At 36.7% G+C, this 27,409-nt stretch overlaps 1 protein-coding gene and 1 long non-coding RNA gene across 18 annotated transcripts in view; one reads left to right on the forward strand and one right to left on the reverse strand.

Annotated features, from left to right (window-relative positions):
- FTO (FTO alpha-ketoglutarate dependent dioxygenase) overlaps positions 1-11,807 on the reverse strand; it is a 224,400-nt gene extending 212,593 nt beyond the window's left edge. For all 3 annotated transcript variants that reach the window (XM_015639800.3, XM_015639801.3, XM_015639804.3), the window contains exon 1: positions 11,665-11,807. In XM_015639800.3, coding sequence (XP_015495286.1) covers positions 11,665-11,703 — 39 coding nt within the window. In that variant the 5' untranslated portion in view covers positions 11,704-11,807. The remainder of the gene's footprint in view (positions 1-11,664) is intronic.
- Positions 11,317-27,409, forward strand: part of LOC107209772 — a 73,479-nt gene continuing 57,386 nt past the window's right edge. For 13 of the 15 annotated variants that reach the window (XR_004499096.1, XR_004499099.1, XR_004499100.1 and 10 more), the window contains exons 1-4: positions 11,845-11,921; positions 14,934-15,006; positions 15,720-15,811; positions 27,317-27,382. This is a non-coding gene — a long non-coding RNA (uncharacterized LOC107209772). The other 2 variants (XR_004499095.1, XR_004499094.1) reach the window with 2 other exon arrangements.

Raw genomic sequence — 27,409 nt, forward strand, 5'->3', positions numbered from 1 at the left:
CTCTTTGGAATTCACACAGGTACCTGCCTGTTAAATATTTTCAATGTCAAGCATTTATTACTTAGTGAATATCAGCGTGGCTTCTCATGTTGCGTTTTGATGCTCTTTTATGCACTATATTCCAAACTCGAGAGAAAAAAAATGACCATTTTATATTGCCTTTGGTTTTTTGTATGATGAATTCTATTTTCTCATCAACTCTTTTAGATGGAAAAAAAAGTACCTGAAATAAACATTTCAGTCATTTTAAGTTTGCACAACTGCTTTACAAATCACACAGCCTGACCTCCTTCTATGATATTACATTACAGCAAGATCCAAAATAACATTCCAGTTTGACAGCTAACCTCAGGCACCACTGGTCTGCTATCTCACTGCTTATACTGCTGGCTGAAAAGCTGATAGGATACGCAAGACAAGCTGAGAGTTTAACTGGCAGAGCTGTTCAAATCTAAATTGTGCTATTTGAAACTTAGACCACAGGAGACAACAGTTCACTTTTTACCATGGCAGCAGAATCAACCTCTTGGCCCTGTGAAACTCATATGAATACATTTAGCACACACAAAAAATATCTCCCTATATTATGATCAAAGACATATTCAACACACATTTTTTATGCACATTTGATCATCCTGTTGACAGTCTTGGAAGTTAAGTAATATGGACTGCTGCACATAGGTTTCAAACCTTGATGGAGCCCAATGGCAGGCTACTTTTGACAGTCAAATAATGACAAGCACGTTGCAGGCCAATGCCCGTCATTCACGAACATCTTGGCCTGCTCCAACCGTTGCGCGGCAACAAAGTGGGCGGTCAAAGGTTAAGTTCGAAGAAGACAGCGATGAAGGGCAACTGTCATGCACCACTGAGTACTGTGAGGCAGCAAGGAGTGGTTGTCTTCTCAAGAACATGCAAAATGTTCTCATTCTGTCCAGGCAGACACATATTTGAAGGTCCTAAATGAGACCACTGCCAATTCACGAATAGCCAAACTGACAGCGTGCCATTCAAACTGTCTCAAATTCGGCTTTTTTATTTTTTATTTTTTTATTTCAAATCACAAATGCATGCAAAGTATAAGATTAAACAGAACTCCCAGCAGCTCTTCTAAGCAAGCCACACTTGGCAGGGTAGGAAGAGTGAGGGGAAATACATCTAAACTTTTCCCCCTCTTGTTCTTTAAACATTTTGAAGTTCAATTATTTCACAAGAAATTCTTCCATTTTCTTGTATGCCTGCATTTATTTCCAAAATTACATCTGTTGTAATCCTTATTCCAAACACTGGTGTTTCTTCTAGTATTAAAAAACAGAGTCTAACACCTTACGATTAGGTCTAATACCTGGAATTTTAATTTTGCATTTGTATATTAATATCACCACAGAAGCATACATTAAAGCATACAAAATAAATACTTTGCATCAGTCTCTAAATATTCTAAGCATTTCTGTTATAAATGGCCCAATAATGGTATATTCTATTTGTTTAAAAGCATTGTTTTGTGTGGAGTTATGGCTTGAACAGCATGATTAACAATGAAATTGCATTATTTTGCATAAAACATATACATCTTACTTTTAAACCATTGCCAGTAAAGATGTATATTTTTTACTTACACATTTAAATTATGTGATCATGGTCACGTTTACCTCTATTAACATATAAAAGACTTCAGGAAAAATAGAAATACTTTTTTGTATTAGATAAACAGTGATGTGTCTCATCTTTCATATGAATGAATGCTTGACACTAAATTTAATCAGGCTGACAAAGGATCATTTGGGTTAGCTCTCTGTGCCCCTTTCATGAGCAGTCCATCTCTCCTGCACTTACAGGGCCAAATGTTGCCCTCTCACACAAGAGATCAACATGCAAAGTGCTTGTTTCTTTCACCGGGTCACTGGCATCCTCCTGCCTCTGACATTACTGCTTTGACCACTTTCCGTCGTGACACCAAGCCTTTAAAAACCCTAATCACAAACTGTGTTCTGCAAACTGAAGAGAAAATGAATTGTCATTATTTATGAGGAATATGTTTGGATTATAAAGCATAAACCCATGTGTCTGTCACGTACACAGACACACACAGAGCACAAACTCCTTTTTGTAGGCATTACATTTGTATGTTCTATTGCACAAGTCATAGTATCAACACTTACCAAATCACAGAAAATACAGATAATGACCAATCTGTCCTGATCACACTGAATTACTTTCAGGTAGCCAGAACCATAAAGCTAAAATTCCACTTTTTGGACTGAATAAGAAATTTCAAAGCTTTTCTACATAGGCAAGATGGTCCTATCTAAAGCAGAAATTGTAAATCTGGGGAAAGATCATCAGTGTGACACCATCACCTTGTCAACTAGATCATGGCACTAAGTGCCAAAGACAGCCTTTTCTTAAACACCTCCAGGGACAGCAACTCCACCACCTCCAATGCCCAATCACTTTTTCTGTGAAGAAATACTTCACTAACGTAAGGCATGTTTAAAACAGTTCAGGGAAGGCTGAGCAGTATCTACAGCTCATTAAAGTTTAGTAAAGTTTAAGCTATAACACCACTAAGAACTTTGCTATATACTCTCATCAAGTACAACTTGCTACAGGTCAAGTGATTACGACAAGTTTTCTAAATCACCAGTTCCCATGGTCAGAAAATTTCCTACAAGTCACAATTCTTTACAACAATACTGGAGAAAAGCTTATGGAATCTAACTTGAAAATAAGAATATCAAGAATGCAAAGAAACTCAGAAGAAGAGAGTCTTTTAAAAAAAATTCCCCATGGCACATTCAAGCAAAATAGACACCCAGGAATATGAGCTTCTACTAATGCAAGTAAAAGATTTTTGAAGTTTTTTTTAAAATGAAATACAAGACTGTGAAATAAAAACATTGGCTGTACTCATAATCTGCTTTCATTTCATTTATGTCTATTTATAAATGCTTTCCATAAATACTTCCTATTGAACCAAGATTGATAGTGTCCATATGAACATATCACGGACTATTTTCCTGAACAGCAGCAACAGAGGCTCAAGAAATGACAGCCAGCACCGACCAGATGCCTCCCAAGTTTGACAATAGAGAAGCTTAATGGTTTCTGGTTTAAAGAAAGGGGGAAGTCCACACAAACCAACAGTTGTTCCTGTAGTTTTCCTCAACTACCATCTTCTGTATGAAGTTTAAAAAGAAACAAACCACCAATATGGTATACATTTTACATTTCACATGCCAGAGGCGAAAAAGCAGAGCAATGAACATCCATAAAAGATAACTGACTACTGAACTAATCATCACAGTAAAACATGCAAACCAAAAGAGTTTCCCTTCCCCATTACCACAGATGCAAAGAACCACAAAACTGATTCAACCCATGGTATTCTAAATAACTGACACAGGAATGGCTGGAAAGCAGGGACTAGAACTTCCTCTTGATCTTACCTTCTGTCAAGTCAGTTACATTATACTCAACAAATACACTATCTGAAAAAACAAATGTAGTAAAAAGTTCGTTTCTGGTTCCTACCCGGGTAGACAGAATTGGATTTTTTACAAGTTCATAACAGCTGCAGTACATTAAAAAAAAAGGTCTTTTACATTTTAGAAAACATCCAAGCTTACAGAAACAGTTCCACACTGATCAGAGCTTTGATATAATTTCTGGTGGTTTTATAGTATATACTAAAGTATGGCACTTACATGGTCTCAGAATACACAGTGGAATATTTGACTTGAAATTAATCTAATTGGAACACCTTGCCACAATTTTTTTTGCATAAATGTATTGCAAAAGTGATATGTTTGACAAACTCTCATTTTCTTTAAAACATTTCTTTAAGAATTTCTGCTTAGACTCTGACTCTAAATAAGCTTTCCAACTCAGAAAATGGTCATTTTCCTGATGTTTATTTGTATTGTTCACAATGAAAGCCCCAAAAAAATTTCTCCTACCTAGCATCATTAGACTAAATAGTTTGTTCTGGTTTTATCCAGTGATAACATACATACACACACATCATAGCTCAGTTCAGTATTTTACTAACTGCAGTTTTTTGCCATCACATGATTCAGATATCAGATAATGAAGTATTTCCTTTAAGCATAAGAGCATCATTACTTGCTGCACTGACATAATTTAAACTAGAATAAATACAGAACAGAATTTGAAGATTTTTCCAGATCTTGAGAGCACATTCAAAATCAGTAGAGACTGGGCTTTCTAAAGCTTTACCTGTTTCCAAAACTCCTACCTATTTCCATCAGAATAAAAAAAACCCCAACTATTAAATGTGCATTTGAACATGTATTTTACCAGTTAAAATCATATCTAAGTGTATGGGTTTACATGGCAGTAATAGCAATGCTTTCCAATCCAAAAGCTGCTTAAACTTACCGCTCACTTTTTGGAGATGAAAACCTTTATTTCATCTTTACCTCCTTTTTTTTTCCTCCCCTAAGCATATACAGAGCATGTACAATCATGATTTATCACTGGCAAGATCCAGTGCATGAAATTTCTGCACTCAGAGGACAGAACATCCATGAGATGTGGGAGATTTTAAGTAAAACCCTAAGCCAGTGAAGAACTGCACCTCTTAATATTATGAGGTGTTTGATTTCAATACACTTTTAAACCTTAGAACAGAATCAACGTATTTTAATCAGGTACCTTTTCCAGTATTCACTGCATGAAGGACCAGTTGCCTGAGGGTTATGAAATAATACTAAAAACTTTATAATCATTCATTGATTTAGTTTTGAGCATAGTATATCATTTGAATCCAATGGGAACATAAAGAGCTATTTGTGAGGTCAACCACAGTACAGACAGAGGCTGACATGATATCGATGGCAAGGTGGAAAGAAATTGCCAAATACAGCAGATCAATACCTCGTTTCACTGTTACACCCTTCTGGAGACATAAAATATATATCTTTACAGCTACGAAAATAATAATAATGAAAGTGGGAGATAAATGCTTCCCTCAAGGTAAACTATTTGATTAGCTGAGGGCAAAGGTGACAAGAGCAGTTACACTAACTTTACAGTCTTAAATAAAAATGGTGGGAAGAGCAGCAGATAAAAGGGCAAAATGAAGTTGAACAATTTCTAGGAGATAAAGTTGTAGTTCTTTCAGAAATTGGGGTAGCATGTATACAAAGGCAAAAAACTGCTAAGCTAAATAAGGTAGAGCAGTTTCCTCCCATAATCAAAATCCAGTAAATAATCATGTTTCAAGTGTTTTGAAATTACAGTACTGTAATTTTCTATCCAGAAGGCTTCAAATATATATTTCATCTGTGCCATACATTAAATGCCAATAAATGCTCATAACCATGTTTTGCACTTCACTAGTGAACCTAACAGAATACAGTAAAATACTACAGTGCTTTTCAGCCTCGGCTCGAGGAAAGAGAATCATCTGATATTCTGGATGGTCTTGGTCATTACAGGTAATTAAATAATTGCAGAAATGGATGAATGATTAGAAGCATGACAGCCCAATCCTGCTTAGGCTGAAGGCTGCATAAGTTTGATCATCAACTGCAAGGAAATAGAAACAAGTTTAACCAGAAGACTAAAGGTTATGGGTGACTACCTAGCTTTCTGAAACTGAATAATCTACTAACAAGTTTCTAAAGATTTATCTTCAGAAAGATAATAATTCAAATCCCAAAATTCAATACACATGAAGTTTTATTTTTCTACAGAAAACTGGAAGGATTTAGAAAACTTACTTTCCCTCATTTCGAAGGGCAAATTTAATTTTCCTGAATGCTACAAGCTATAGAAATATTTGAAAAACAATGTAAAGAATTATCACCACCTTTTATGAAATTCATGTCTAACACTGGATTTGTAAATGACTGTTTTCTTTGTCTCAGTGTTGCTGTTTGAGAATATACTCATGTTTAATAACAGTCTAGAAGCAATCGACTAAGACAACAGAAAACTTTAAAGTTCACCCTACATTTGGTAGCACAGCTTTCAGCTGAATAATTGAACTCCTCCAAACCACATTATTACACAAAATGCTTTGCTCTACAAATTTCTGGTCTACAGCTTGAAAACTACAGTAAAGAAGCTGCTCACCGAGGAAAGTGGAATTTAGCAAGAATCATATACTGTGTTCATATTCCTCTATAGAACAGAGGGGAAAATTTAAGGCAGACAAGGAATCAAAATCCCTCTACAGGTATTGATACTCCAATACTTTTTAGGAACTGCGAAGTCTCTCCAAATCTAGAATTGGTTAAAGTGTAATGAAGAAATAAAGCAGAGTATTTAGATAGATAAAAATACTGTTTTACTAAAGCAAAAATCTAACTTGGCCAATGACAAAAATTTTCTAAAATGCATGGCTTACCAGAGTCTTTAAAAGAAACAACCAGTGGGGCAGCTTGTCCCACTTCTAGGATGCTCCTTGCCCACCATGAGCTGGCCAAACACCCATGGCTGTCACCTGGCAGGAGCCCAGAGCAGTGAGTCCAATGAAAGGTCAGACTTCACGGAACCATCTCCCACACTCAGGTCCTACAGGGTATTGTGCACCCAGAACAGCCACTGCACTGAGGCTGTACAAGTTAGAGATGTGAGCCCCCATTTTAAACATACGAGAGTATGAAAATATAGGCAAAACAGAATGGAAAAACAAAACAAACAAAAAGGAAGAAAAGAAGGCTTCCCACATTCAGAACCAGGACATGTACAGCTTGCCATGCAGCTGTCTCATGTAGTGAACCACCAAGACAGAAGTAAACTGAAGACCTTTAGATCCCTGGCATTGAACTTCCCTTACACTACACCCATACACAAGAGCCTCCCAGGCTACCAGCCACAAAACCCAAATTCGTGTTTTGAGTGGCCATTTTCCTCACATCCTTAGCTCCAAGATCTTTGTAGATTCCAATATGTGAATCATAGATCTGTCCTAATTTACAGCAAAAAACAAGTGACTGAATGTAAAACAACATTTAATAAATCTACAGAGCCTAAAGTACCAATATAATTCCAAACAGAAAGATAGACATGCACTTCTTAATTAAGTGGGTGATGGTCTAGTTAAAACAAAAAGACAACCCTGGGCCATAGCTAAGATTAAGCACATGCTCTTGCAAAGGAAGCTTTGACTATTATCGATGTAAAGGCTTTAAATCACAAAAAATAAACCATCTAATAGTCTGTATTCAATAGTAAGTAGAAAGTCAGGACACAGACTGATTTGGATTAACACATTTTCAGTTATAACAAGTAATTTTACAGAGGATTAGTATCTTGATGGTCTGATCAATACTAGGCACTGCTGCTATTACAGATGAAGAGAAAATTACCCCTCCAGTAATAAAGTGTGTGTCTCGGTTCTCCTTCATTTGCCAAGTCCATTACTGTAATGGTTCCAGCATTAGCAGCTGAGGCAATTTAAACAGCAGGAATGTGATGAATTTAAAAGCAAGAAACATTTGCCACTCATTCTTTCTTGTATTTTATTCTGCATATGCAAGGCTTCTACCTGACCATTTCCAATATACAAACCATGTGTTATGAGACTATCAACACTATTTCGTAATTATTGTCTCATTAATAATGGGAAGGTCCAATAATGTGATTACCACAAAAATTGCTACTGGCATATTGCTTGCTGATTCTGCTAAAACTTGCACACCATTTACCTAAGCAGAAGTATGACATGACAAGAACCTTATTTAACTGCATCTAAGTTGTTTCTTTAATTTTCATAAATACAACTTATAAAAGAATCTTATCTGTCAAATAGAAATTTTTTTTTCATTTGGGTCTTCTTAATAATGTTTTTTATCTTAAGAGACAGAACAATAATCGGAAACAATAAATCATTGTAATATTAGAACAAACCGTGGTAACAATGTTAAAGTTTTTAAACTTCATTGTATGGTACAGGCACCATCTTTCAGCATTAATTCTGAAACCAAACTCTTACGTCATGCTTTGAAGTGCTTTGAGAATACTTTCCTAATTTTCCTTGAGCATTAGTATGCTGAAGCAACCTGTTTTACCTTGTATAGATATATTATTTTGCAAGCAGCAAAAATGAGGATGATACAGGAAATAAGCCCTTCAGCGGCATCTCAGCCAAACACACAGTATATTCCCATTTTCTCCTTGTAAATAAAATACATACAAAGCTTTGTGTTATTTAAAGCTTTGTATTTCCTTGCCACTTTGTCCAACATGTCTCACAAATGTGATACTGCATATGAATATCTTTGTAAAAGCCCTTGTGAATATTCAGATATGTGCACATTGATGCATTTATTATTTGTACAGCAATAACTTTATTGGATTGGGGTCCCAGCTGAGCTGGGAGCTGTACAAACATAGCAGTAGTGTCTGTGGAATACATTTTCTGCAGTCAGTATTCACAGTAATGTGAATTAGCATAAACAGCTACAAAAGGTAATTGTGAACTGGGTTTAGACCAATCAAGGTAATACCTTTACTTTGAAAGAAAATAATACTCCAGACTAGCTGAGTATCTTCTCTTTCACGTGGCAATGGCACAGGATGTTAACATGAAAACAGTGATAAAGGAAGCATATACAGGAAATAACTAGAACTTGGCCTCTGTCATACTGAAACCTTAAAAAAATCCACTTTGAATAAATAAATCTCAAGAACATTAAGTCTTACATTAAATATTAAATTTCTAAACTTATCAATCAAGATAATAAACACTCTCAAAGCAAAAATCTTTCTTCCCAAGTCCAAAAGGAGGAAATAGCCTACTTAGATTACCAAATAGGAGGTTTGATTTTACTTTGTATGGTACATTTCTACACTCAGTGAAGAAGATGTGACCAACTCTGACCAACAGTGTAAAGAAAAAAGAATCAAAATAACTATAAAATGTATTAATTAAAATGGAATTCTAAGCTAAAAGAAATAATCATGAACAACCCTGCAGTTGACTGTTTCTATGCCTTTTCAGCTAATGAGCAACATCAACAGCTCTGGTTTTATACAGAAAATATTTGCCATGGGGAAGACCAGGGTAGCTGATGGCTTGCAACAGCTCCAAAGGTATCTTCAGGAACCTCAGAACAGTTGTGTTTTGCAGTCCACTTAAGACTCAGAAAAATATTCAACAAAACATTAGCATGCCCAATATGGTGTTTAGAACAGATGAGTAGTTAACTTCTGGCTATGGTTTTCCTACACTTTTTTCAGACCCTCTTCCCAAGGATGAATTTGCATCCTCCTCCTCTTGATTTGGAAGACCAAATAATAGCACAAACAATTTAATTTCTGCTACATATTTAATCTTACTCAACACAGCTGAGTGATCTGCAAAGTTGAAATTGTTGTATGACAGCACTGCACTCTAAAGAACTTCTACCACATGTACTTGGAATAGAAATGTTCTTCTATAACAGCATAAATCAAAATTTGCTATATACAAGAAGATTTGAGCCAGAGAAAAGTTTATCACATATAAAAAACATACTACATAATTACAAAGTAAAAACCAATCAGTGGGATTCTGACAGATAGCATTTAACTGTACACAATTATAGCAAAACAAGACCTTATATACAGGATTTAATTCTGGAAAACGAGAGACATTGCCAGGAGACACATAATCCAAACCAGTTTCTCTACCCAACCACATCCCTCTCAGTAGTAGGCCTCATAAATCTTACTCTCCAGAAGAGGCTGGGTTAGCCTCACTAATATTTGGGTTGCTAAAAAATATTTTAATCAGTACCTAAATGGAAGTCTTGGCAGAATTAATATAATATAGACACTGTTCTTTGTCTTCAGCATTTCTCAGGTGATCAACATAAACTAGGAACAGCTAAACCCATGGATTGAGGGGTGACTTGGCACACTGCCATGAGCCAAGAGATTACATCTCCAATTAATTTGCAGAAAATAATCAGTATGATGATGCTTCCATGCGGGGGGGGCGGGAGGAAAAAGAAGTGTATGTTCTTTCTAGCGTATCACCCTTTTTCCCACTGCTATTTTTTCCTCTGGCAGCCTTTATTCTAAGACATTCTTCAGGCTCATTTTGCTTCACTTTCAGTATAGTCAGCGTCTCAAGTACTACCCAACTTGCCACAATCCCCCAAAGGCATTCTATAAGTACTGACACCTTTAAGTTCTCTTTAAGAATCTTTTATCTTTCATCCTTTTTTGTCTGTGCACCCACAACATCGAGTTGTGTCTACAGCAGTACTCTTGAACTTTAATTCAAGTTTTTCTCATACATCATCCTTGACACCTCTTGAAGTGCCTTTCCTCCTACAGCCTTTGCCAATGTAGTTCACAGCATCATCCTTTTACCCCTCACAGCTATTCTTGAGTGATTATCTTATGAAGGGCCATTATTCTCCTATGCACATGATTCCCAAATACACTCAAGACCCATTGAAAAGACAAAGGCCCTTGGATGGACAGCACAAATGTACAGGCTAAAAAAAGTACAGGTTAAGGTTTTATCTCCAAGGTACTGGATAGGATATCTGCATATGTTTTGACATATATGGAAAGAGCAGAACATAAATGTAAGTACTGAAATTGCTGTCCTTCAGCAACTTGAGACAGCAGAAAGACAAATTACAAAATGACCAGGTTGTCCTTACGTCGCTATGAAACTTACGAGGGCAAAGAGGCTCTAAAGCTCTCTAGTAAAATACTTACATCAGACCGTTTCCCTGCCTCTGCAGGGAGAGTACATTTAACACTGAATAGCAAATTAACAGCAATACCAAAACCAGCATGTTCCCTGTTCAGGTGTATGAGATTACCATTTTCCAAGGAATTTTCTAAATTTATGATTGAATTAGCCTTCCTTTCATTAACACACTAATATCACCACTATGGTTTCAAACAGGTCACTTACTGGTCCTGTTTTGTAAACAAAATCAGTATTAGTACAACAACGATCAAGAGCTGAAGTAAAATATTGTGGAACGTAGTAAAAGAAGCGCCTGAAACAGCAAACATTCAGCACTCCTGTTTGCTTCCAGAGACAGTGAAATAACATCTTCAGTGTAAGCATTGCATCTAAACATGTGAACAAGAAAAGAAACATTATAAAGTTCGGGCGGTATAAGAGACTTAAAAATATTTATTTAGGTCAGGCTTAGTGTATAGTACTTTTAAATTTAATAATTAGGCGCAGTTACACAGTGCATCATCTCACTGTGAATATTTCGAGAAAAACATACACACAGTCCTTGCGTCATTTTTCATATACCAGAGAACTCTCTTTTAAATTGAAGCATCTTGCTCAGATGGCACACGCCTTTAGCACTAGCTCGTGCTAACGCTGCACGAGGTGCCCCTCGTTCAGGGGAGGGGGGATCCGACATTCCCCGGCTAAGCAGAGCCCCCAGCGCGGCCAGCCCCGGCGGAGCCCTGAGGGCGCGGGGCGGCGCTGGGCACATGCGGCCGTGCGGAGCTCACCCCGGCTCTGTGCCCGCGGCTCGGGGCCGGGGTCCTTCCTTCTCACAATGAACTTCACGGCAGCCTCGGAGTCCCCTCACTCGGGGCTCCAGCACTGGAGCTACCGGAGCCCCGGCGGGCTCTGCCCTGCACAGCCCCACGAGAGAGAGAGCTGGCCAGGGGCACACTCCTCGGGGCTGCGGGGAGCAGGAAGCAAACGGAAGGTACCTTCAGTTCTTTCTCCCGCTCCCCTGCTCTCCTCTTCATGGTGCCGCCTTAGCCGTCCGCCCGGAGCGGAGCAGCACGGCGGGAACACCGCGCAGCTCCCGCCGGCAGCAGCAGGAGCGCGGCTCCGCGGGCCGTGCGCGGCTCCGCCCTGAACTCCAAGTCCCGGCAGGCCCATGGCGGCCCGGAAGGGGAAGGGCCCGGTCAACAGCGGCAGCAGCTAACGGAGCGCTGAGCGGAGCCCAGGGCCGGCGGGGGCCGTGAGTACGGGGGGAACTTCTCCTCCTCTGGGCACGGCGCGGGAGCTGCCCGGGGCTGTGGCACCGTGTCCTAGAGCGGGCGGTTCCCGGCCGGAGAGGCGAGGAGCGGGGCTGGAGGGTCCCGCGCTGCGGGCGGCTGTTCCAGACCTGAGAGACTCCTCGCTCGGTGCCTGTGGGAAAAGGCTGGGAGCCGCAGCGTTTGGTTAAAAGTAGCCGTGTAGGCCTCTGGTTTGTACCTGGAAAAACTGCTGAGCTGAAGCGGGAGCTCAGCTCCTGTGCCCGAGGGCGGGACAGCCCGGGCAGTGTAGGCGTTCCTTCATGAGGCAAACGCTGCTTTCCCTGCGACCCTGCCTCTTCCAGCCCTGTCAGTCACCGCCAGGACTGGAGCGGCTGAATCAAAACTGGGAAGCTTTGTAAAACGTGTTGAAGGCAAGACACGGTTGTTCTGTGTTGAAGTAGGACTTATAGGTCTGAGAGATGTTTCTCCCCTCAGGCAACAGCAGAACATTGTGATCCCGTTTCCTAATATCTTCCATATCTTCTGGGTTTTTTTTTCCTGTCCACCTCCCAAAACACACAGGGTTGCAACACATGATACTTGAAAGATGATATGTGTGTATTTCTACCAGGTAATAAATGAGATTACTTTAGGTTACAAGACCAATAAAGTGCAAACATATATATTTTAAGGGCTCAATAGAGGGAGAACATAGGCTGGCAATACATTGTGATAAGCTAAGATAGGTGGGTGGTCTCTCCCACTTCCTTTTTAAAATTCCCTCTAGAAGTGAACTGGAGTAGGATTTTGTAATAAAAGGATCAGTTTCTTTAATTTTAGTAGTTATATCGAAAATTCTTGCTTATACCTAACTTGAATTTCTTATACATTAATCCCAGAGATGGGGTGAATATTCCTCTCTTTATACATTAGGTTCTTTTCTCTAGTTTTGATGAACAGTCTGTGCTGAAGTGATTGTAGGGTATCCTTTCTAGGAAATAAAGCCTGGTTTAAGATTTTGAGATTGAGGATGGTATGTGGATCTGTCCAGATGCAAATGCAAATTTGTATCTCTCTCACTTTGTTATGCTTTCTTTTAGGAAATGCTACACTTTTTTAAGTACTATAACTTTTGTAGCAGTGTTGCTGTACAGTTTTGTCAGATGTAATCACTTTGGAAATGCTTTCAAAAGTAATATGGAATGTCGTGGACAAATCTCATATGCTTTTAGAAATAACGCTGGAACTAGACTGCAAGGAAAAGTAATTTTATTTAAGTGTTTGTGATTGACACTGAGATAATATTCAGAGAGGAACTGTAACACATGTAACACGTGCTTTGATGTTTGAAGTGTCCTCTCTCAAAGCAGCAGCATAACTGGTGGGTATTAGTGATTTTTAAAGACATGGATATGTTACTAATCAGGCAACTAAGTTGCCAGGCCAAATTCTAAATCTGTAATTATGTTTGGCCTCCTTAAAACCAGGAGGCATGTTTGTACTATTTCTGTCTAAAATCACTGTATCTGATAAAACCAATTAATATGGTTGTTTTTCTTAATTTTCTTTTTCTGTGGCCCAGGATGGAAAAAAGCTGAATGCTTAATTTTTGACACTTTATTATGGAAATTAAACAATTCTTCCATTTTCTTTTTAAAATTTCACCTTCTAAGTTTTCAGGACAGTTTTAGATTTGAAGTTGCTTTATTTTGTCACTTCAAGTCATGTCATGTTGCCACTAAAAACTGGCTTTGTGTGCATGTCTACTATATTAGTTTGCTTACAGATCAAGTATTTCTGTGGTTTTGCTGCAGCCAATAATGGATTACTACTGGCAAGAGTTGTTTATTTGAGTGACAAGCATGTGTTGTTTTGTCTCTGTTTTTAAATGAGTAGATTTTTCTCATATTGAAGATAACAGGTAGCTATCCATAGTAAAGTTTCTTTAGCAAACAGTGAAAACCAGTAACGTTTGTCTGTGCCTGTTACTGTTCTGGAGTTTTTGAAGCACGATTTTGATAGACCACAAACATTGTGAAGTCGTGCTGATAAAATACTTGTTTAGCTTGATGTCTCTTGAAACTTGCCCAGAAAAAGCCTTTGTCATTTTTGATTTGTGAAAGCAAGGACAACCACATTCTAGAAAGACATATAATGGTAGCATCTTCTTGCTACCATCATGAACCAAATTTAGATGATGCTCTGGAGGTAAAATGTTTCCATTTCCCTTTGATCTCAGTTGCTGTAGCTGTACTGGTGCAGGGACATATAATAGTAACCACAATAATGAACCTAGACCTGAGTGAAGCTGATGACTGCAGATAGAGCTAATTTAACAATTACAAAAAAGTTTTGAGGATTTTGTAAGGGCAGTGCAAAAAGAGCTGAGGATAGAAAGGAGCTGGATAGCAGTGGGTGTGTATTTGTCATTGGTTGCCAGTTATGCCATAAGCTTTGTGGTGTGGACATCAACATAACAGAGTAGTATTCTCTGTCACTGACAACACTGAAACTGCAACCATATTGCAAGTTTACAACTGTAGTTCACTTCAATGGTCATGATAAGGAAACATTTTTTCCACATGGAAGAAAAATGTGTTCCTGTTTATTCATAAACAGTGAAGTCTGGAAACAATATTTTATCATAAATTTTAGTGATAAAAAAAAAATAGATTAAAAGAAAGACTGACTTGTTGGGAACTAGATTTCCATTAATCCTTTTGGTTTCTTTAGAACAAAGCCATAAGGAGACTTATTTATGATGGAAGAAAGAGTTTAGGTGGCACTTTTGATTATGGTCAAATTAACAGATATTCATGGGATGTCTGTTGATTGTACCATGTTGATTCTGCCCTCTGATGCAAGTCTCTGGTAGCATCACTGTTAATTTCACAATGCTCTCCTAGATGGTTTTGGATTGACTAAGGATTTATATAATCTGAAGAGTATAACAATGGTTTTGGGGATAAGACTGTCAAAAGGACTTCATCTCTCTCCTTTTCGTATTGTTTCAGCATTACTTGACTCTGTGACCAACATGCAATTTTCTGCACCAGAAAACAAGAAAGAAACAGCAGTTGTTAACAAGTATGTTCATATATTACACCAAAATAAATGTAATACTTTTTCACATTAATACTTTCCTAATCTCACTTTGTCATGTAAGTAAGCTTTCTGTTGCCGCAAGATAGAATCATGTTCAAATTTATGAGAATCATTCATAGGAGACTCTCTGTCTTAAAAAGTAATTTCTTATATGACAATGATTGAAAGAAGGCTAAGTGAATGTCAGGCAGCACTGGAATGACTTCATAACCCTCAGCACCTGTCTCAAAGAATCCCGGTCAAAACTTGGAAGATGGCATTACTCATCTACCAGTTGATGCCTTAAGCTTTTACCTCTCTTAAAATGAACTAACAATTAAAAAAAATCCAAGTGAACAAGAAGCCTGCAGGTCCCCTTCCCACTTCCACTTGGAAATACAGCCGTAGCCCAAAGGTTCCTGAAAACAGCAGAATTAGGACTAGAACTTCAGAAAGGTAATTGTACATATATTAAATGGAATTTAAGCTATTGCATATCTTTGTGAATGGATTAAAACTGGCATAAAATTAAACTGGAAAGTTTAAGAGTTTAGATTGTCATCTGGACAATCTAGTTGAGATAGGAGCATTCAGAAGTCTCATTTCAGTGAATCTTCCATAACTTTTGCCTTCATTTCATATGGTGTATTGTTCGTTCTACTCTCAGTTTAAATAACAGATGAAGAGGAATTTCATTTGAATTTTGTTATCCCTAGATAAGCCATGCCTGCTGCAGCTGATGTAACTGTGGGGGACCTGCCTGTGAGACATACAGGTCTAACTCCAGCTGGAATTGAAGGATTACAAGGTTTGTACCAGCTGTTATTTATTACAGCTACAGACTTTGATCAGTGGCTTCTTTAGTTTCTTTCTAAAAATGTTTCTGATGTTGCCACTCACAAAATTAAGTTCAAATACCAGTCAAAATCTGGGTTAAATTGTGAAAGATTCTGTGACCCATTCTATGTTCAAGTTGCTTGTTATAAGAGGGGAGTGTCTGTGAGATGCTAAAAACTGGAAATGTCATTGAGCTGTAACATTCATCCTTGCAGAAGAAATGAGGACTTTCTTGCTGAATTGAGGACAAGGCCAGATCCATTTGACAACATGGGAACCAAAACTATTATGCAATTGTGCTATGTTACTCTGCTTCTATTAGAATGGAACAACTGGGCTTAGTCTTGTACTTGAGTAAATTTACTGAATTATGAGTTAACATTTTCAAGCTTCAGGATAGTATGTTAACTTTGGAACAGATTAGAAAGAATCCCTTTGCTAATGCTTATTTTTAGATAGTATCTTTGGCAGAACCTGGTTACTTGGTAAACTGTTACCTTTGTGTTGTATGTAAACAGGTTGCTGTATAATTTTAATTGCTTTTGTTTTTAAATCTGTAAGAGGAAGGAAAAAGGAAGTGATTAAAATGACAATAAATCCAAAAAAAATAACAGACTCATAGGAGTGTAAAATATAAAATTACTTGAGAAATTGCGGGGAATTCAGTATTTCAAAATGAGTTTTGACTTTGAACTACATGTTGTTGGATGTATTGAAGGTAATTTAAAGTTGTCTTGGTTTGGGTAGAATCATCAACTGCACAGAATATAAAAGCTCAACAAGCTAGGTAACAAATCAGTCAAGAGGAACTGGAGGACAGACTTCTTCATGTATATGATGGTCACATCTTACTCAAGCAGCATGCAAATGAGCAGGAGGAGAATACTAAAAGGTATGTTTTAACTAAAAGGTTAATACTAAAAGTATTAACTAAAAGTTAATACTTTTATTTTAGCTTCCCTTTAAAACATCAATAAATTAAAAATTATTTCTCTCAGAGTACTTTTTAAAGCAATTGCAAAAATTCCTCTTTGGAATTAATTTTTTTGTTTCTGGTTACGTCTGTGTATGTATGTCTTTGTGGTGGACTGTATTAGATCTCCATGTACAGAGCTACAGCACTGTCTGTTGCTTTGGAGCTGGTTTGGAGATATGCTGTCAGAGTGTTCTGGGAACTGGAGAAGAGGCTGTAGAAGCCTAATGATTCATCAGGAATTTCATTCTAGAATCAGAAGTGTCTATACAGTGAGATTCCACCCCTATTATTAAATTTAGTGCTATGTTGGCAAACCAGCGTGGGCTCAGCAGAGCTGTTCATGGTATTACTGCATTGCAGGAGGGCTGATTAATCCAAAAGCACTGTGACTCTGTGCTCACGTTGTGCTGTATTTAATAAAGTCATGCTGCATCCAAGTAAGGTGTGGTCAGAAGCTAACAGATTCATAAAAGGGCAGCTGAAAATATTGCTTCTGTAGATGGGACTATGTCATGACTTTTTTAAGTCCAAAGCATTCTTTCCTTTTGACTCAGTATTCAGTGAGTCAGGAACAAATTGGCCAGCATGACATAACTTCCATCTTTTCTGTCAGACTGTTGTCAAATCCAAGATGGTGGAACAAGTGAATTCCTTGCTTATTCCACAGGGCATTTCCTGTGTTTCTGTTAGATGCCTTACCAAATGCACTCATAATCCACTTAAGTAGCATTACACAGAATGTCTAAATTGGAATACCTGAATTAATACTTTATGGCACAGAAAATAAAAAATATGGTGTTTGCCAGAGAACTCCTCAAGTCAAATTTCTTTTCCAGCATTCCTCGCCAAAACCCTTTAAATTAGAAGTTTGGAATGGATTTGCAGGAGAACATTGAAAAAACTCCACGTAAACAAAAAACCTGCTTACAGGCAAGTAACATTCTGTGACATCCTGAAGTTATTAGGGATTTTTTTTGTTTCACTTTTGTTCTTTTAAGTAGAAGCTTCTGTCCACAAGTATACAAAAAATAAAACAACCCCCTTAAACAAATGAAGTGTGTCCTTATTTTCAGTTTTCTTTCTGGGCCTTCAAAAATAGATTTCCTGTAAACTAGATACAGGTCTCAAAGATGTGCAATCTGCTTTGTAAAGTCTTGAACTTGTCTCTTTCATCAAAGCCACCTTTTCTTTCTTTATATGCCAAGTTTTTTTCATTCACTTCTGGGTATGTTTTCTGTTCATGCATTTTACATCACCCCCATGTGCCCTCTCTGCCTTTTGTTCTAGCTTACCAATGTTTATCAAAACTAAGGGAAATCAAAAGTACAACGCTTGAGATACCAAAATCAAAATTTGTATCCTTCTAAAGACAGGTGACAACCATACCCTTAACCTCTGTATCTAATTATATTCTGCAGCTAACTATTCCTTCTCCAAAGCACACTGGAAATACTTGCCAAGTATAAAATTGAGTATGGTAATGAGAACTGTTAAGTCTCTTTTTCCAGAGTCCTTTCTTAAATATCTCCACTTATGTATTTTAGCCACTTAAGACATGAAATATATATTTAAATCCCAAAATACTAGAAATTGTATATAATTGGAATGTTGCGTATTATTAGCATTCTTTTAATAATTGAATGTTCTGTGGAATTGTAGCTTTTATAGTTTGCCCCACCACATCCCAAATCTGTAACTTTACTTAACAGCATGCCGAGGTTCCTACATAAGGTCATGCGTTAAAAATTACATTTAAGCACCATATGGAGTAAATATGTGTCCTCCCTTTACTAACCTTAAATGATAAGCCTTAGGAAACTGTTATTTGTCAGTGCTATAAAGCAGATTGCTGCACAGTGGTTTCAATTATCTTCAAAGGGTTCTTCACAGGCAGTAATAGTTATATCAAAACCTGAAATTTATTATTCAGGTTCTATGCTGAAGTCTTCACAGTGATTATGTTCCTTTCAACAGAATGCTTTTTATGCTGACTTTTCACATTCTTTTTCATCTTTTTTATTATTTTCCCCAGAATGACCACCAAGTTAATACAGCTTGTAAATGATAAAAAAAAAAGTCTGAACAGGTTGGTGGCGGCCCCAAGTGGCTGGGTCAGGCTTGGAGCTGGAAGAAAGGATTGAGCATTGACAAGAAAAAGTTCATGAGCTTGAGAAACAAAATGAGAGCCTCTCCAGAAAACTCCTTTCAGCTGACCAGCAGCTCCACATTCCAGGGCATAGAGCTTGTCCATACAGCTGTGTTCAATCTTTTATTAGCAGTGGTCTCAGAAAAGTGAGGGGAGGCTGCTGCTATGCCAAGGCACACGAGGAAAGGTATAATTCACATTTATTAAAAACAATGGTTTATATCAGTATTCCTAATAATGGCTTAGCTGTAGAAAGTCCATACTCTTTTTTTGTTCATCAGTGGGCAATAATAGTACCTGAAAGCAGAAAAATTGTTCTTTCCCCTAGTTCTTGTATTTATTTATAGCAGTCATGATAACTTGCTTGCCTTTGAAGTCCTTATTATGAGAATCCACAGTAGTTGGGGTTAAACAAAGGTACAGATTTGAGAAGACAGTAGCTATCAGGCAAGTTTAGTTAAAATCATTGGACTTCCTTAGTATAACTTCTCTACTTGTTAAAGGGTTATAAAAGTAGTATATGAAAAGGTTTAGTGTTTTCATGTTATAACAAAATTTCACATCTGTAGTTTGTTTGCACATGTTTTTCCTTTTTTAATTTCAAGGTTTGTTCTAGTCTCTTGATACATGTGTGCACAGCACTGCAGACTTGAAAAATCTATCACACGTGTGGACTTTGAAAAGCAAATACTACAGTGCAGCCATCTATAATGGTGCTTTTTACTGTCGAGACTTACTGCTTAAGGCAGTCTCCCTCTCAGTCCTTTACTTACTGTAGTCACATTTGGAAATCACACTTTAAAACTTTTGTGTTTTCATAGGAACATTTGTAGAAGTAGTTGTACTCAGTTAACCTTTACACTGACCTGATAATGTTTTTAAAAAAGCCCAACAAACAGCTACAACCCTGATTCAAACCTGAGTCAGCAGAATTGTCTCCTTAACTTCCAGAAGGAATGGGTTAGGCTAGTGGCCAGTTACACCCTCTCATCAGTCTTCATTTTTATTACATTGATTCAGGTATATGTGAACAGCAACAATTCTCATGTTTTTAGACAGATGAAAAAACATGTCTCTACCAATTTGCCTCTCTAATTTATATGTAGTTTTGACATTTTCAATTCACCTATGTTTTTACACTTCATATCCTTAATCGGAAAGTTTTATTCCTGAAATCAGTTTGTTTGGTTTTTATCTTACCAATGTAAAATTGGTAAGATAAAAACCAGGGTAGAAATATAGTAAATGTACTCAGGTTCAGTGCTACCATATAGAGGAGGGCAACTGGGCAACTTTGTTCTGGGAATAGAGATCAAATGTTGACATGACAAAATGGGAGGATTTACCTTGGCATAAAAACAGATCCAGATCTAAGATGTCTTATGCAGAACTAGAACCATATTAATGCAAAGATTCTTAAACTGAAGAAAATGTGAGTAATTAAAAAAAAAAAAAAAAGGAAGAGTTGTCCATAGAAGGTCCAGCTCAGATAACGATGTTCCAATGTTCAGGAATTTTGAAGATGTTTTAGTGTACCTGTCTGCTTTCTGAAGCCTTGTACAAACCAGAGGGGATTCTGATAATCTGAAGCTTTGAATATGCAATTTCTTGATCATATTTTCCTAAAGTGAAGACTTTCTAGAAATCTGGTAACCAGTACTCAGAACTTTAACACAGTAGTATTGTCTTACGTAAGGTCAGCAAATACTTGAATACTTTCTACAATATTCATTAAGCATAGACTAGCTCATGTTTTTGTCTTGCATATGTCCTTGTGTTTGAGAACAATTAGCCAAAAAGCCTGTTGCTTATTTTGCCAGAGAGCAAGTGACCTTGAGAAGTTTGATGGTGATCTGTATTTTACTTGCTTGGTTTTCCAGTTTTGAATATGAATGGGTAAAGTTTTTGAGCCACTAATCCAGTTAATACAATAGTCAGGACTCCTTAAGAGAAGTCTCAGTATTATATCCATGTCTTGCTCATATGGAAACAAAGACGAGATGCAAGGGATGTGGTTTAATTAGACCTCAATTTTATTAGCTTAGCCATCTGGGATTTACTGGCATAAATTTGTACAGTGGAGGTCAAGATCCTTTCTTTAATCATTTCCTTCTGGTGTAAGTTGCTATCACTGCCCCATTCCCACACAGCTGGTCCCCAGCTTGTTATTGAGAATCAACTCTATATGCTTTTAATCCAAATGATAAGAGGTCTGGAAAAGAGATTGTCTCTTTGGTGTACTTCAGATATTAACCCCAAAGATAATTCTTAGCTTTTTGAGGAGTCACTTTCTCCTAACTTTCTTTTCCATTTCAGACTTTTAAAGCCAGCACAAAGATGAGGTTTTAAGGAGGGATAGAGTTCATGCTCCTTATTTCTGCAGTTGTGGTAGAAGGCATAGAGCTAGATCAGTTTTCCCATTAATTCATGTTATTGCCTCCAAAGGGATATTAGTTCCATTTCTTATTCTAATGTCTGTTCAGCCCTAACTCCATGTGTCCAGGTTCTGTGGCAATTTGGTTGTTTTTTTCTTACTCTTTGGGCACTAAAGAAAATACCTCTTGGTCTATCTCAGTACAAGTTTAGCCTTATACATTACTTAGAGGGAAATATTTAAGTGAAAAATACTAGATAATTTCTATTACATCTGTATGTAACCCCTAATATAAGTGATATCTGAATACCTGGGCAGATGTTCAGGGAGCAGACTATACCGACCTGGGAAAGAGAAGCCTGTTTAGATCATCATTTTGTATTCTACTGGTTTGTGACTTTATTTCTGGAAAAATGATCCCTCCCAACAGAGTCTTCCTCAATTAACTGTGCCTTGCCCACAAAATCTGAAAAGATCTCATTGTTCAACAGCAAGCTCTTTTTCATATACCTGGATTCAGTGGACATTTCTTAGGCATATTTTATCTAAATAAATAAATAAGTTGTGATCAATGTAATGCACTAATAAGTAATTAATTGCACATGGTTTCTCTAGCTCTTACAATTGCAAGCATTGAAATGATCCAAATAAAAAGTAATTTTTCACTTCTGAATTTGAATAATTTGCTCCATAATATTAGTATCTAAAATCTGTTTAAATCAAATGCTGTTTCATTCACTGCTGAAAAAACGGTTAATGTTGACTGTCAGAAGCTATGGAGTTTACATCTGTACATCATAAATTTCACTATCATCTGCTCCTTTTTCTACTTAAAAAGAAAAAAAAAACAACAAAAACCCTGCTTAAAAAAGAAAGGGAAAAAAGGGGTCTTTGAAGGCATCATACCCTTTTGTTTGATGTGTGGAACAAGATTAATAAAAACGTGCCACTACATTAGCTTTTAAATAGCTAGCATGAGACAGTGCTGCTGTCTATACTCACCACAACTTTAATGTATGTAGATAACATGTTTTAGACACATGATAATTTTAGCATTGCGTTAGGCCTGTTTCTTGGGGAAGATCTCAGTTTTTTGACTGTTTGTCTTTTGTGTAAGGACAATTAACTGGGCAATGCCAAAACACGGTAGCATTTGATATTTTGAAGAATAAAAGGAAAATATTTCACGTACTCAGCTGGTTTACAGATGTGTAAGCTTTGTAGTCCATTCTCTTGCTCCAGCATGGCATTGTGACAGTATGTCCAATATGTCTAAAACTAATAAATATTGGGAGAGAAAACACCTTTTCAAATGTTGAGGACTTGTTTGAATTTATAATAATTTATATTAATACAAATTATCTTCAGGTCTTGTAATTGTAATCTTAGAATTATATCTACATAAATATTATTTTCATGTAGTTAAGACATACCTGCAGCATGTTTGAGGACAAGCCTTCAGGTGTTACAAGTTGCTAAGACCCTTTTATTAGCAGAATTTTATATGCTTAAACTATAAAAGGAAATTCCATTAAATGATGTTCTGCTGCCACCAAGTAATACTTCAGAGGTGGAAAAGTGAATGGAGAACAAATAATCTCTTTAAGTATAGTATGGAGGCTTTTTTCTGTCATGTCCTGTTTTATACAATAATCAAAGGTGTTGATGCATTTTTTAAAGCTGCTGTATCATCATGTTTATTTACCTACATTCTGTAATGTGAATTATAGAAGAAGAAATCAATTTGGGCATTACACAGTAAATATCACAAATTTTTGGAGTTAAAAAAGCTATTGTAGAAAGCTGATTTGCAAAAAGAGTTCAACATTTCAAAAGAAAACTGGTATGATAATTCATTTTGTATTTTCAAGCTCATGATTTATTTATTTTTAAATTTGAAGACTAAATATTCGGAACTGTGGAAATTATCAAGGTCTGTAAATGGCTGGTTGAGAAAAGCGATGTTCTTGCAGCAGTGGAAGGAAAATTTCTCCAGTTTCAAGAGATATTTGGAATTTAGTCAGTACATTTCTCTACTCTCATCACATAAGCTGATGTAAATGTGAAAAAAAATATACACAGTTCATGATTTTGAGTCAATACTGAGTACATGAAAATAAGCCACTTATTACACTTCTCTCAAGGTGCTTCAAATGGAGGAAGGATTTTTAGACTTAAATTTTAGGGTTTTTTTCAGAAGAGTCTAGGAGGTATTAGTGCTTTTATTTGCAAAGTCATCCCAGGCAGACTGGGAAGAATTAACTGAGTTGTTTGGCTACTGAAAAAGACTCCTGATGATTTAAAGAGATCTTTGACTTAAATATACTAGTTTACCAAAAACAGGGGTACCAGACCCCCCTCACTTTATTAGTCTTTGATAAAGTTAGGGAGGTTTGGCTGTTTTGTTCTCAAATTCGGTTTTAACTTGTGTTCTTATGTTCATGGAAATTATTTTAGAGGACTACTATAAATAATAATTTTCTTTATAAAAAGAAAAGTTTTATGAAAATATCATCAGAACATGCAATTACATGGTAGATTCTCTGTAGGTTTTAGTTATACAGCTCTTGCCTGCTTTTTTCCATATGTATTTGAAGAACTGCATGTGCATTGGAAATGGTATGACTGGCAGCTTGGAAATGGGAGAGTTCCTGTAAGTAAGGGAATCCTAACTGCAGTAGAGCTCTGTAGCATATCCTAACCTTATGAGCTGGGGGCACCAGGTGTCCCTGTAAACTCTTACTGCTCTTACTCTTTAGTGTTCTAAATCACACTTCTGCCATTTAGATTTTTGTTTCATTCCTTTTTTCCTCATGTTGTTTTATTTCTACCTTCTGATGTGCTTTGTCTTCTTCCCCTCTTTGGTGTAATGCCTATATCCTTTCTGCCAAAGCAGCTCTACTGTTAGCTGCACTCAAATTTAGTTTTTCTTAGGGTGAGCTATGTAAATTCCAGGGGAGAAGGGTTTCACATGGCTTTTTGGGTTCTTAAATAGAAAGTGATAAGTAACTGATAGCTGTTCCATTTTAAATCATATGCAACTTCCTGTAATTTACAACAAACATCAAGTGGTTTTGCCTCTTTCTGGGCAGCAGCTGAATGGAAACACATGCATAGGACTCAGATTGATATTTGAAGACATTGTTTCTAATATTCACAGTGAAAGGTACATTTCAGAGAATTCCTATGGCTCTTTATTTTTATAAAAGAATGAATCCAATGGTTTTCCCATTTCAAAAAATTTTAATGTTTGAGACGTGTCTGCTAAATGTGGATAACTGTAAAATCCAAAATTTCTGGTTCAGATGGAACATAACATAATTACCAACACAGCATGTTTTAGTATTTCTTGGCTTTGCCTTGGCTTTTCCAAGGTGGCTACTTGTTTGTTTTTCTTCCTATATTATGTGTTAAAATGGAAGAGACTTTCAGGTAAAGAATTGAAGCTGAGAGATGAGAATGAAAAAATGAGTTCACTTGCACAGTTGGAAGGGTTAGAGACTTTAAGGACTGTGATATTGATAAGAAAGAAAATAAAATATGGAGTGATATGAAGACTGTCAAAAACATTTCTAAGGTGTAATTTACTGAAGCTATTGCAATAGAGTTCACAGGTACAGGACAGAGCAGGACAGGACTGAAGAAAGATTGTTGATGACCAAGACACTTTATTAACTCTGTGATATAAGACTATCTGCTAATATTGTTTATTCTACCTTATATTTTCTAACTCAGAAATGAGATATGAAATGCTGAAGATTAAGTTGGTGATTGGTATTCAATGGGGTTTAATTTGCTTCTTGTATGGTGAGACACAAGTGAACCTAAGCAATTTGTACAGGATTCAGATTCAGCCTCTGTTCAACTACTTTGTAGGAAGTAGTTATATTGAAAAAACTGAAGCTAACTTTATTCTGTCTGCAATCATTAAGCACTATCTATACACATACATGTATTTAGCATAAATTTTCATACACTCTTTTTATAAGAACAGAAGATTGACTTTTGTGCTCTGTTGTTTCAAGTTGTACTTTGAATATGATTTACATTGAAATTCTTAATGAATGAGGCTTTATTAAAGCATTTGTGGAATGTAGCCACTATAATATTAACTAGTACTCTGAAAATAGAGGTTCTATCAGCACTCTTCATTTAATATTAAAATTAGTTAAATGTGCCTTAATGTCATCTGTTGAAATAAATGAAAATGTAAAAGAAATCAGAAGTCCATTTTTAAAGTAATACTAGTAGGAAAATAGAAGTGAGTGTATTAAGATTATGAAACAATTATATAGCTACAATTAAGGGTTAACAGAACTGTGGCAAGCTCTGTGATTACCATAAGTGTGGTCAACATTCATTTCTGCTTGCTGCTGCAGTGTTTTTTGGTCAGCATGTCTAACCACCATAACCACAGCAAAATCTTTTAATTGTTGAACAGATGTATTTCTTGGACGTTTTCATCATGACTGAACTGAGGGTTTAATGTTCAAGAGAGCACCAAGAGTGCCACCTTCCTTCAGCCATGTGTTCAATTACTTGGATCAAGAGTGTCTCCTGTTGGCCACATTGAGAATATATACACTAAATACTGCCTGGGGAGACCACTGCTGGAATATGCTATGTTGTAACATTCTGCTAGGTGTGATTTATTTTATTTTTTTCTGGATATTCCTTCCCTTTCACAGAGCCTAAAGAACTTAAAGACCAACCATGATGCCTCATTAGCAAAAAGCGATGAATTGAGTGAACAGTTTAAAGAGGGGCAGTTAAAATGGTTCCATCTTCAAAATAAATTGAAATCAGTAACTATTTCCAACAGGGGGACAGAGGAGATGAGGTTGTGGGCAAGAGCTAGAATCTTTTACTTTAGGTGTACAGTAAGAGAAAAATAAATGTTGGGATACATTTCAATGGAGGAGATGTAAATAGACCTTTCAAATATATTTACAAGACTGACATGGTACTATATATATTTTTATCCTATTCAAAAGGAACACTTATGACCAAATTGCTGTTTGTATTTCATAGAATTGTGAACCACACATAATCCCTGTGCCCCATTGTCCAAACACCAGTGTTGGGACAATATTTGAAGTTAAAGCATTAAATATTATGTCAATTCTGATTCTAAACAAGTGGTTTATTAACAGAAAAGAAAATCATAATGCTTAGTTTATTGATCATGTATTTCCAGTTTTTGGTATTCTTTGAACCTGATTTAATTATAGTGTAACATCTTACTCAGCAGGTGAAATCAGTCACTTCTGTTTCAGTCTAGTGACCCTGAGAGACTTCTATCATCACTGACAAATTGTCTAGATACATCAAATAATTTCTTCCCAGTTTTCTTCAATGGATGAGGAAAAAGACCGTGAAAACTTTCTTGATTTTTCTTGCATTTTGTAGCAACTCAAATTTAGTTTTACCACCTGCTTTACCTACTATAAATGTATTTTATGTGTACCAAATTTACCTCACAGATATTTTCACCAAACCTTTAAAGTGTTGTAATGCATGGAGAGTACATATTCTCGGTTTAAGTATCTCATGTCTTTAAAACATATCCTGCTGTAGTGAGTGTTGTGGAAGCAAGGGTGTGTTGTTTCTATAATGTCAATAAAAATATTTTCTATGCAAAATCTGTGCCCTAGCTAATACTGATATTCACTTACTAAAAGGGAATTCAAAAATATTATGCTCCAGGTTTTTATATTGTTTTGCATAAGACAGAATATGATACTGTTGATCAGCTGCAACATGCTACTCTCAGCTTCATCTAAACAGCATAAAAAAGACTTTGGGCCTAATGTAAATCAATGTTGGATTTATGTTCTTTTGAAGCTTCTAAGAAACAGTTGTATTAAAAGAACAAATAGTAGCAGTGCCTAAAAATGATTTGCTATTTCTCTTCCCACATTCATTGTAATTTCCTTTTGTGCTGTGCATTACTTAAAGCCTCTCTTTGTTTTAATTACAGGAAAGATTAAACAATCCAGAAAAAGAGAATGAACTCCTGAAGAAAAACTATCATAAGCTGCGTAAGGTAAGTTAGGGTTTCTGGATACAGAAA

Source organism: Parus major, chromosome 11, assembly GCF_001522545.3.
Source record: "Parus major isolate Abel chromosome 11, Parus_major1.1, whole genome shotgun sequence".
In the NCBI taxonomy this organism is placed as follows: Eukaryota; Metazoa; Chordata; class Aves; order Passeriformes; family Paridae; genus Parus; species Parus major.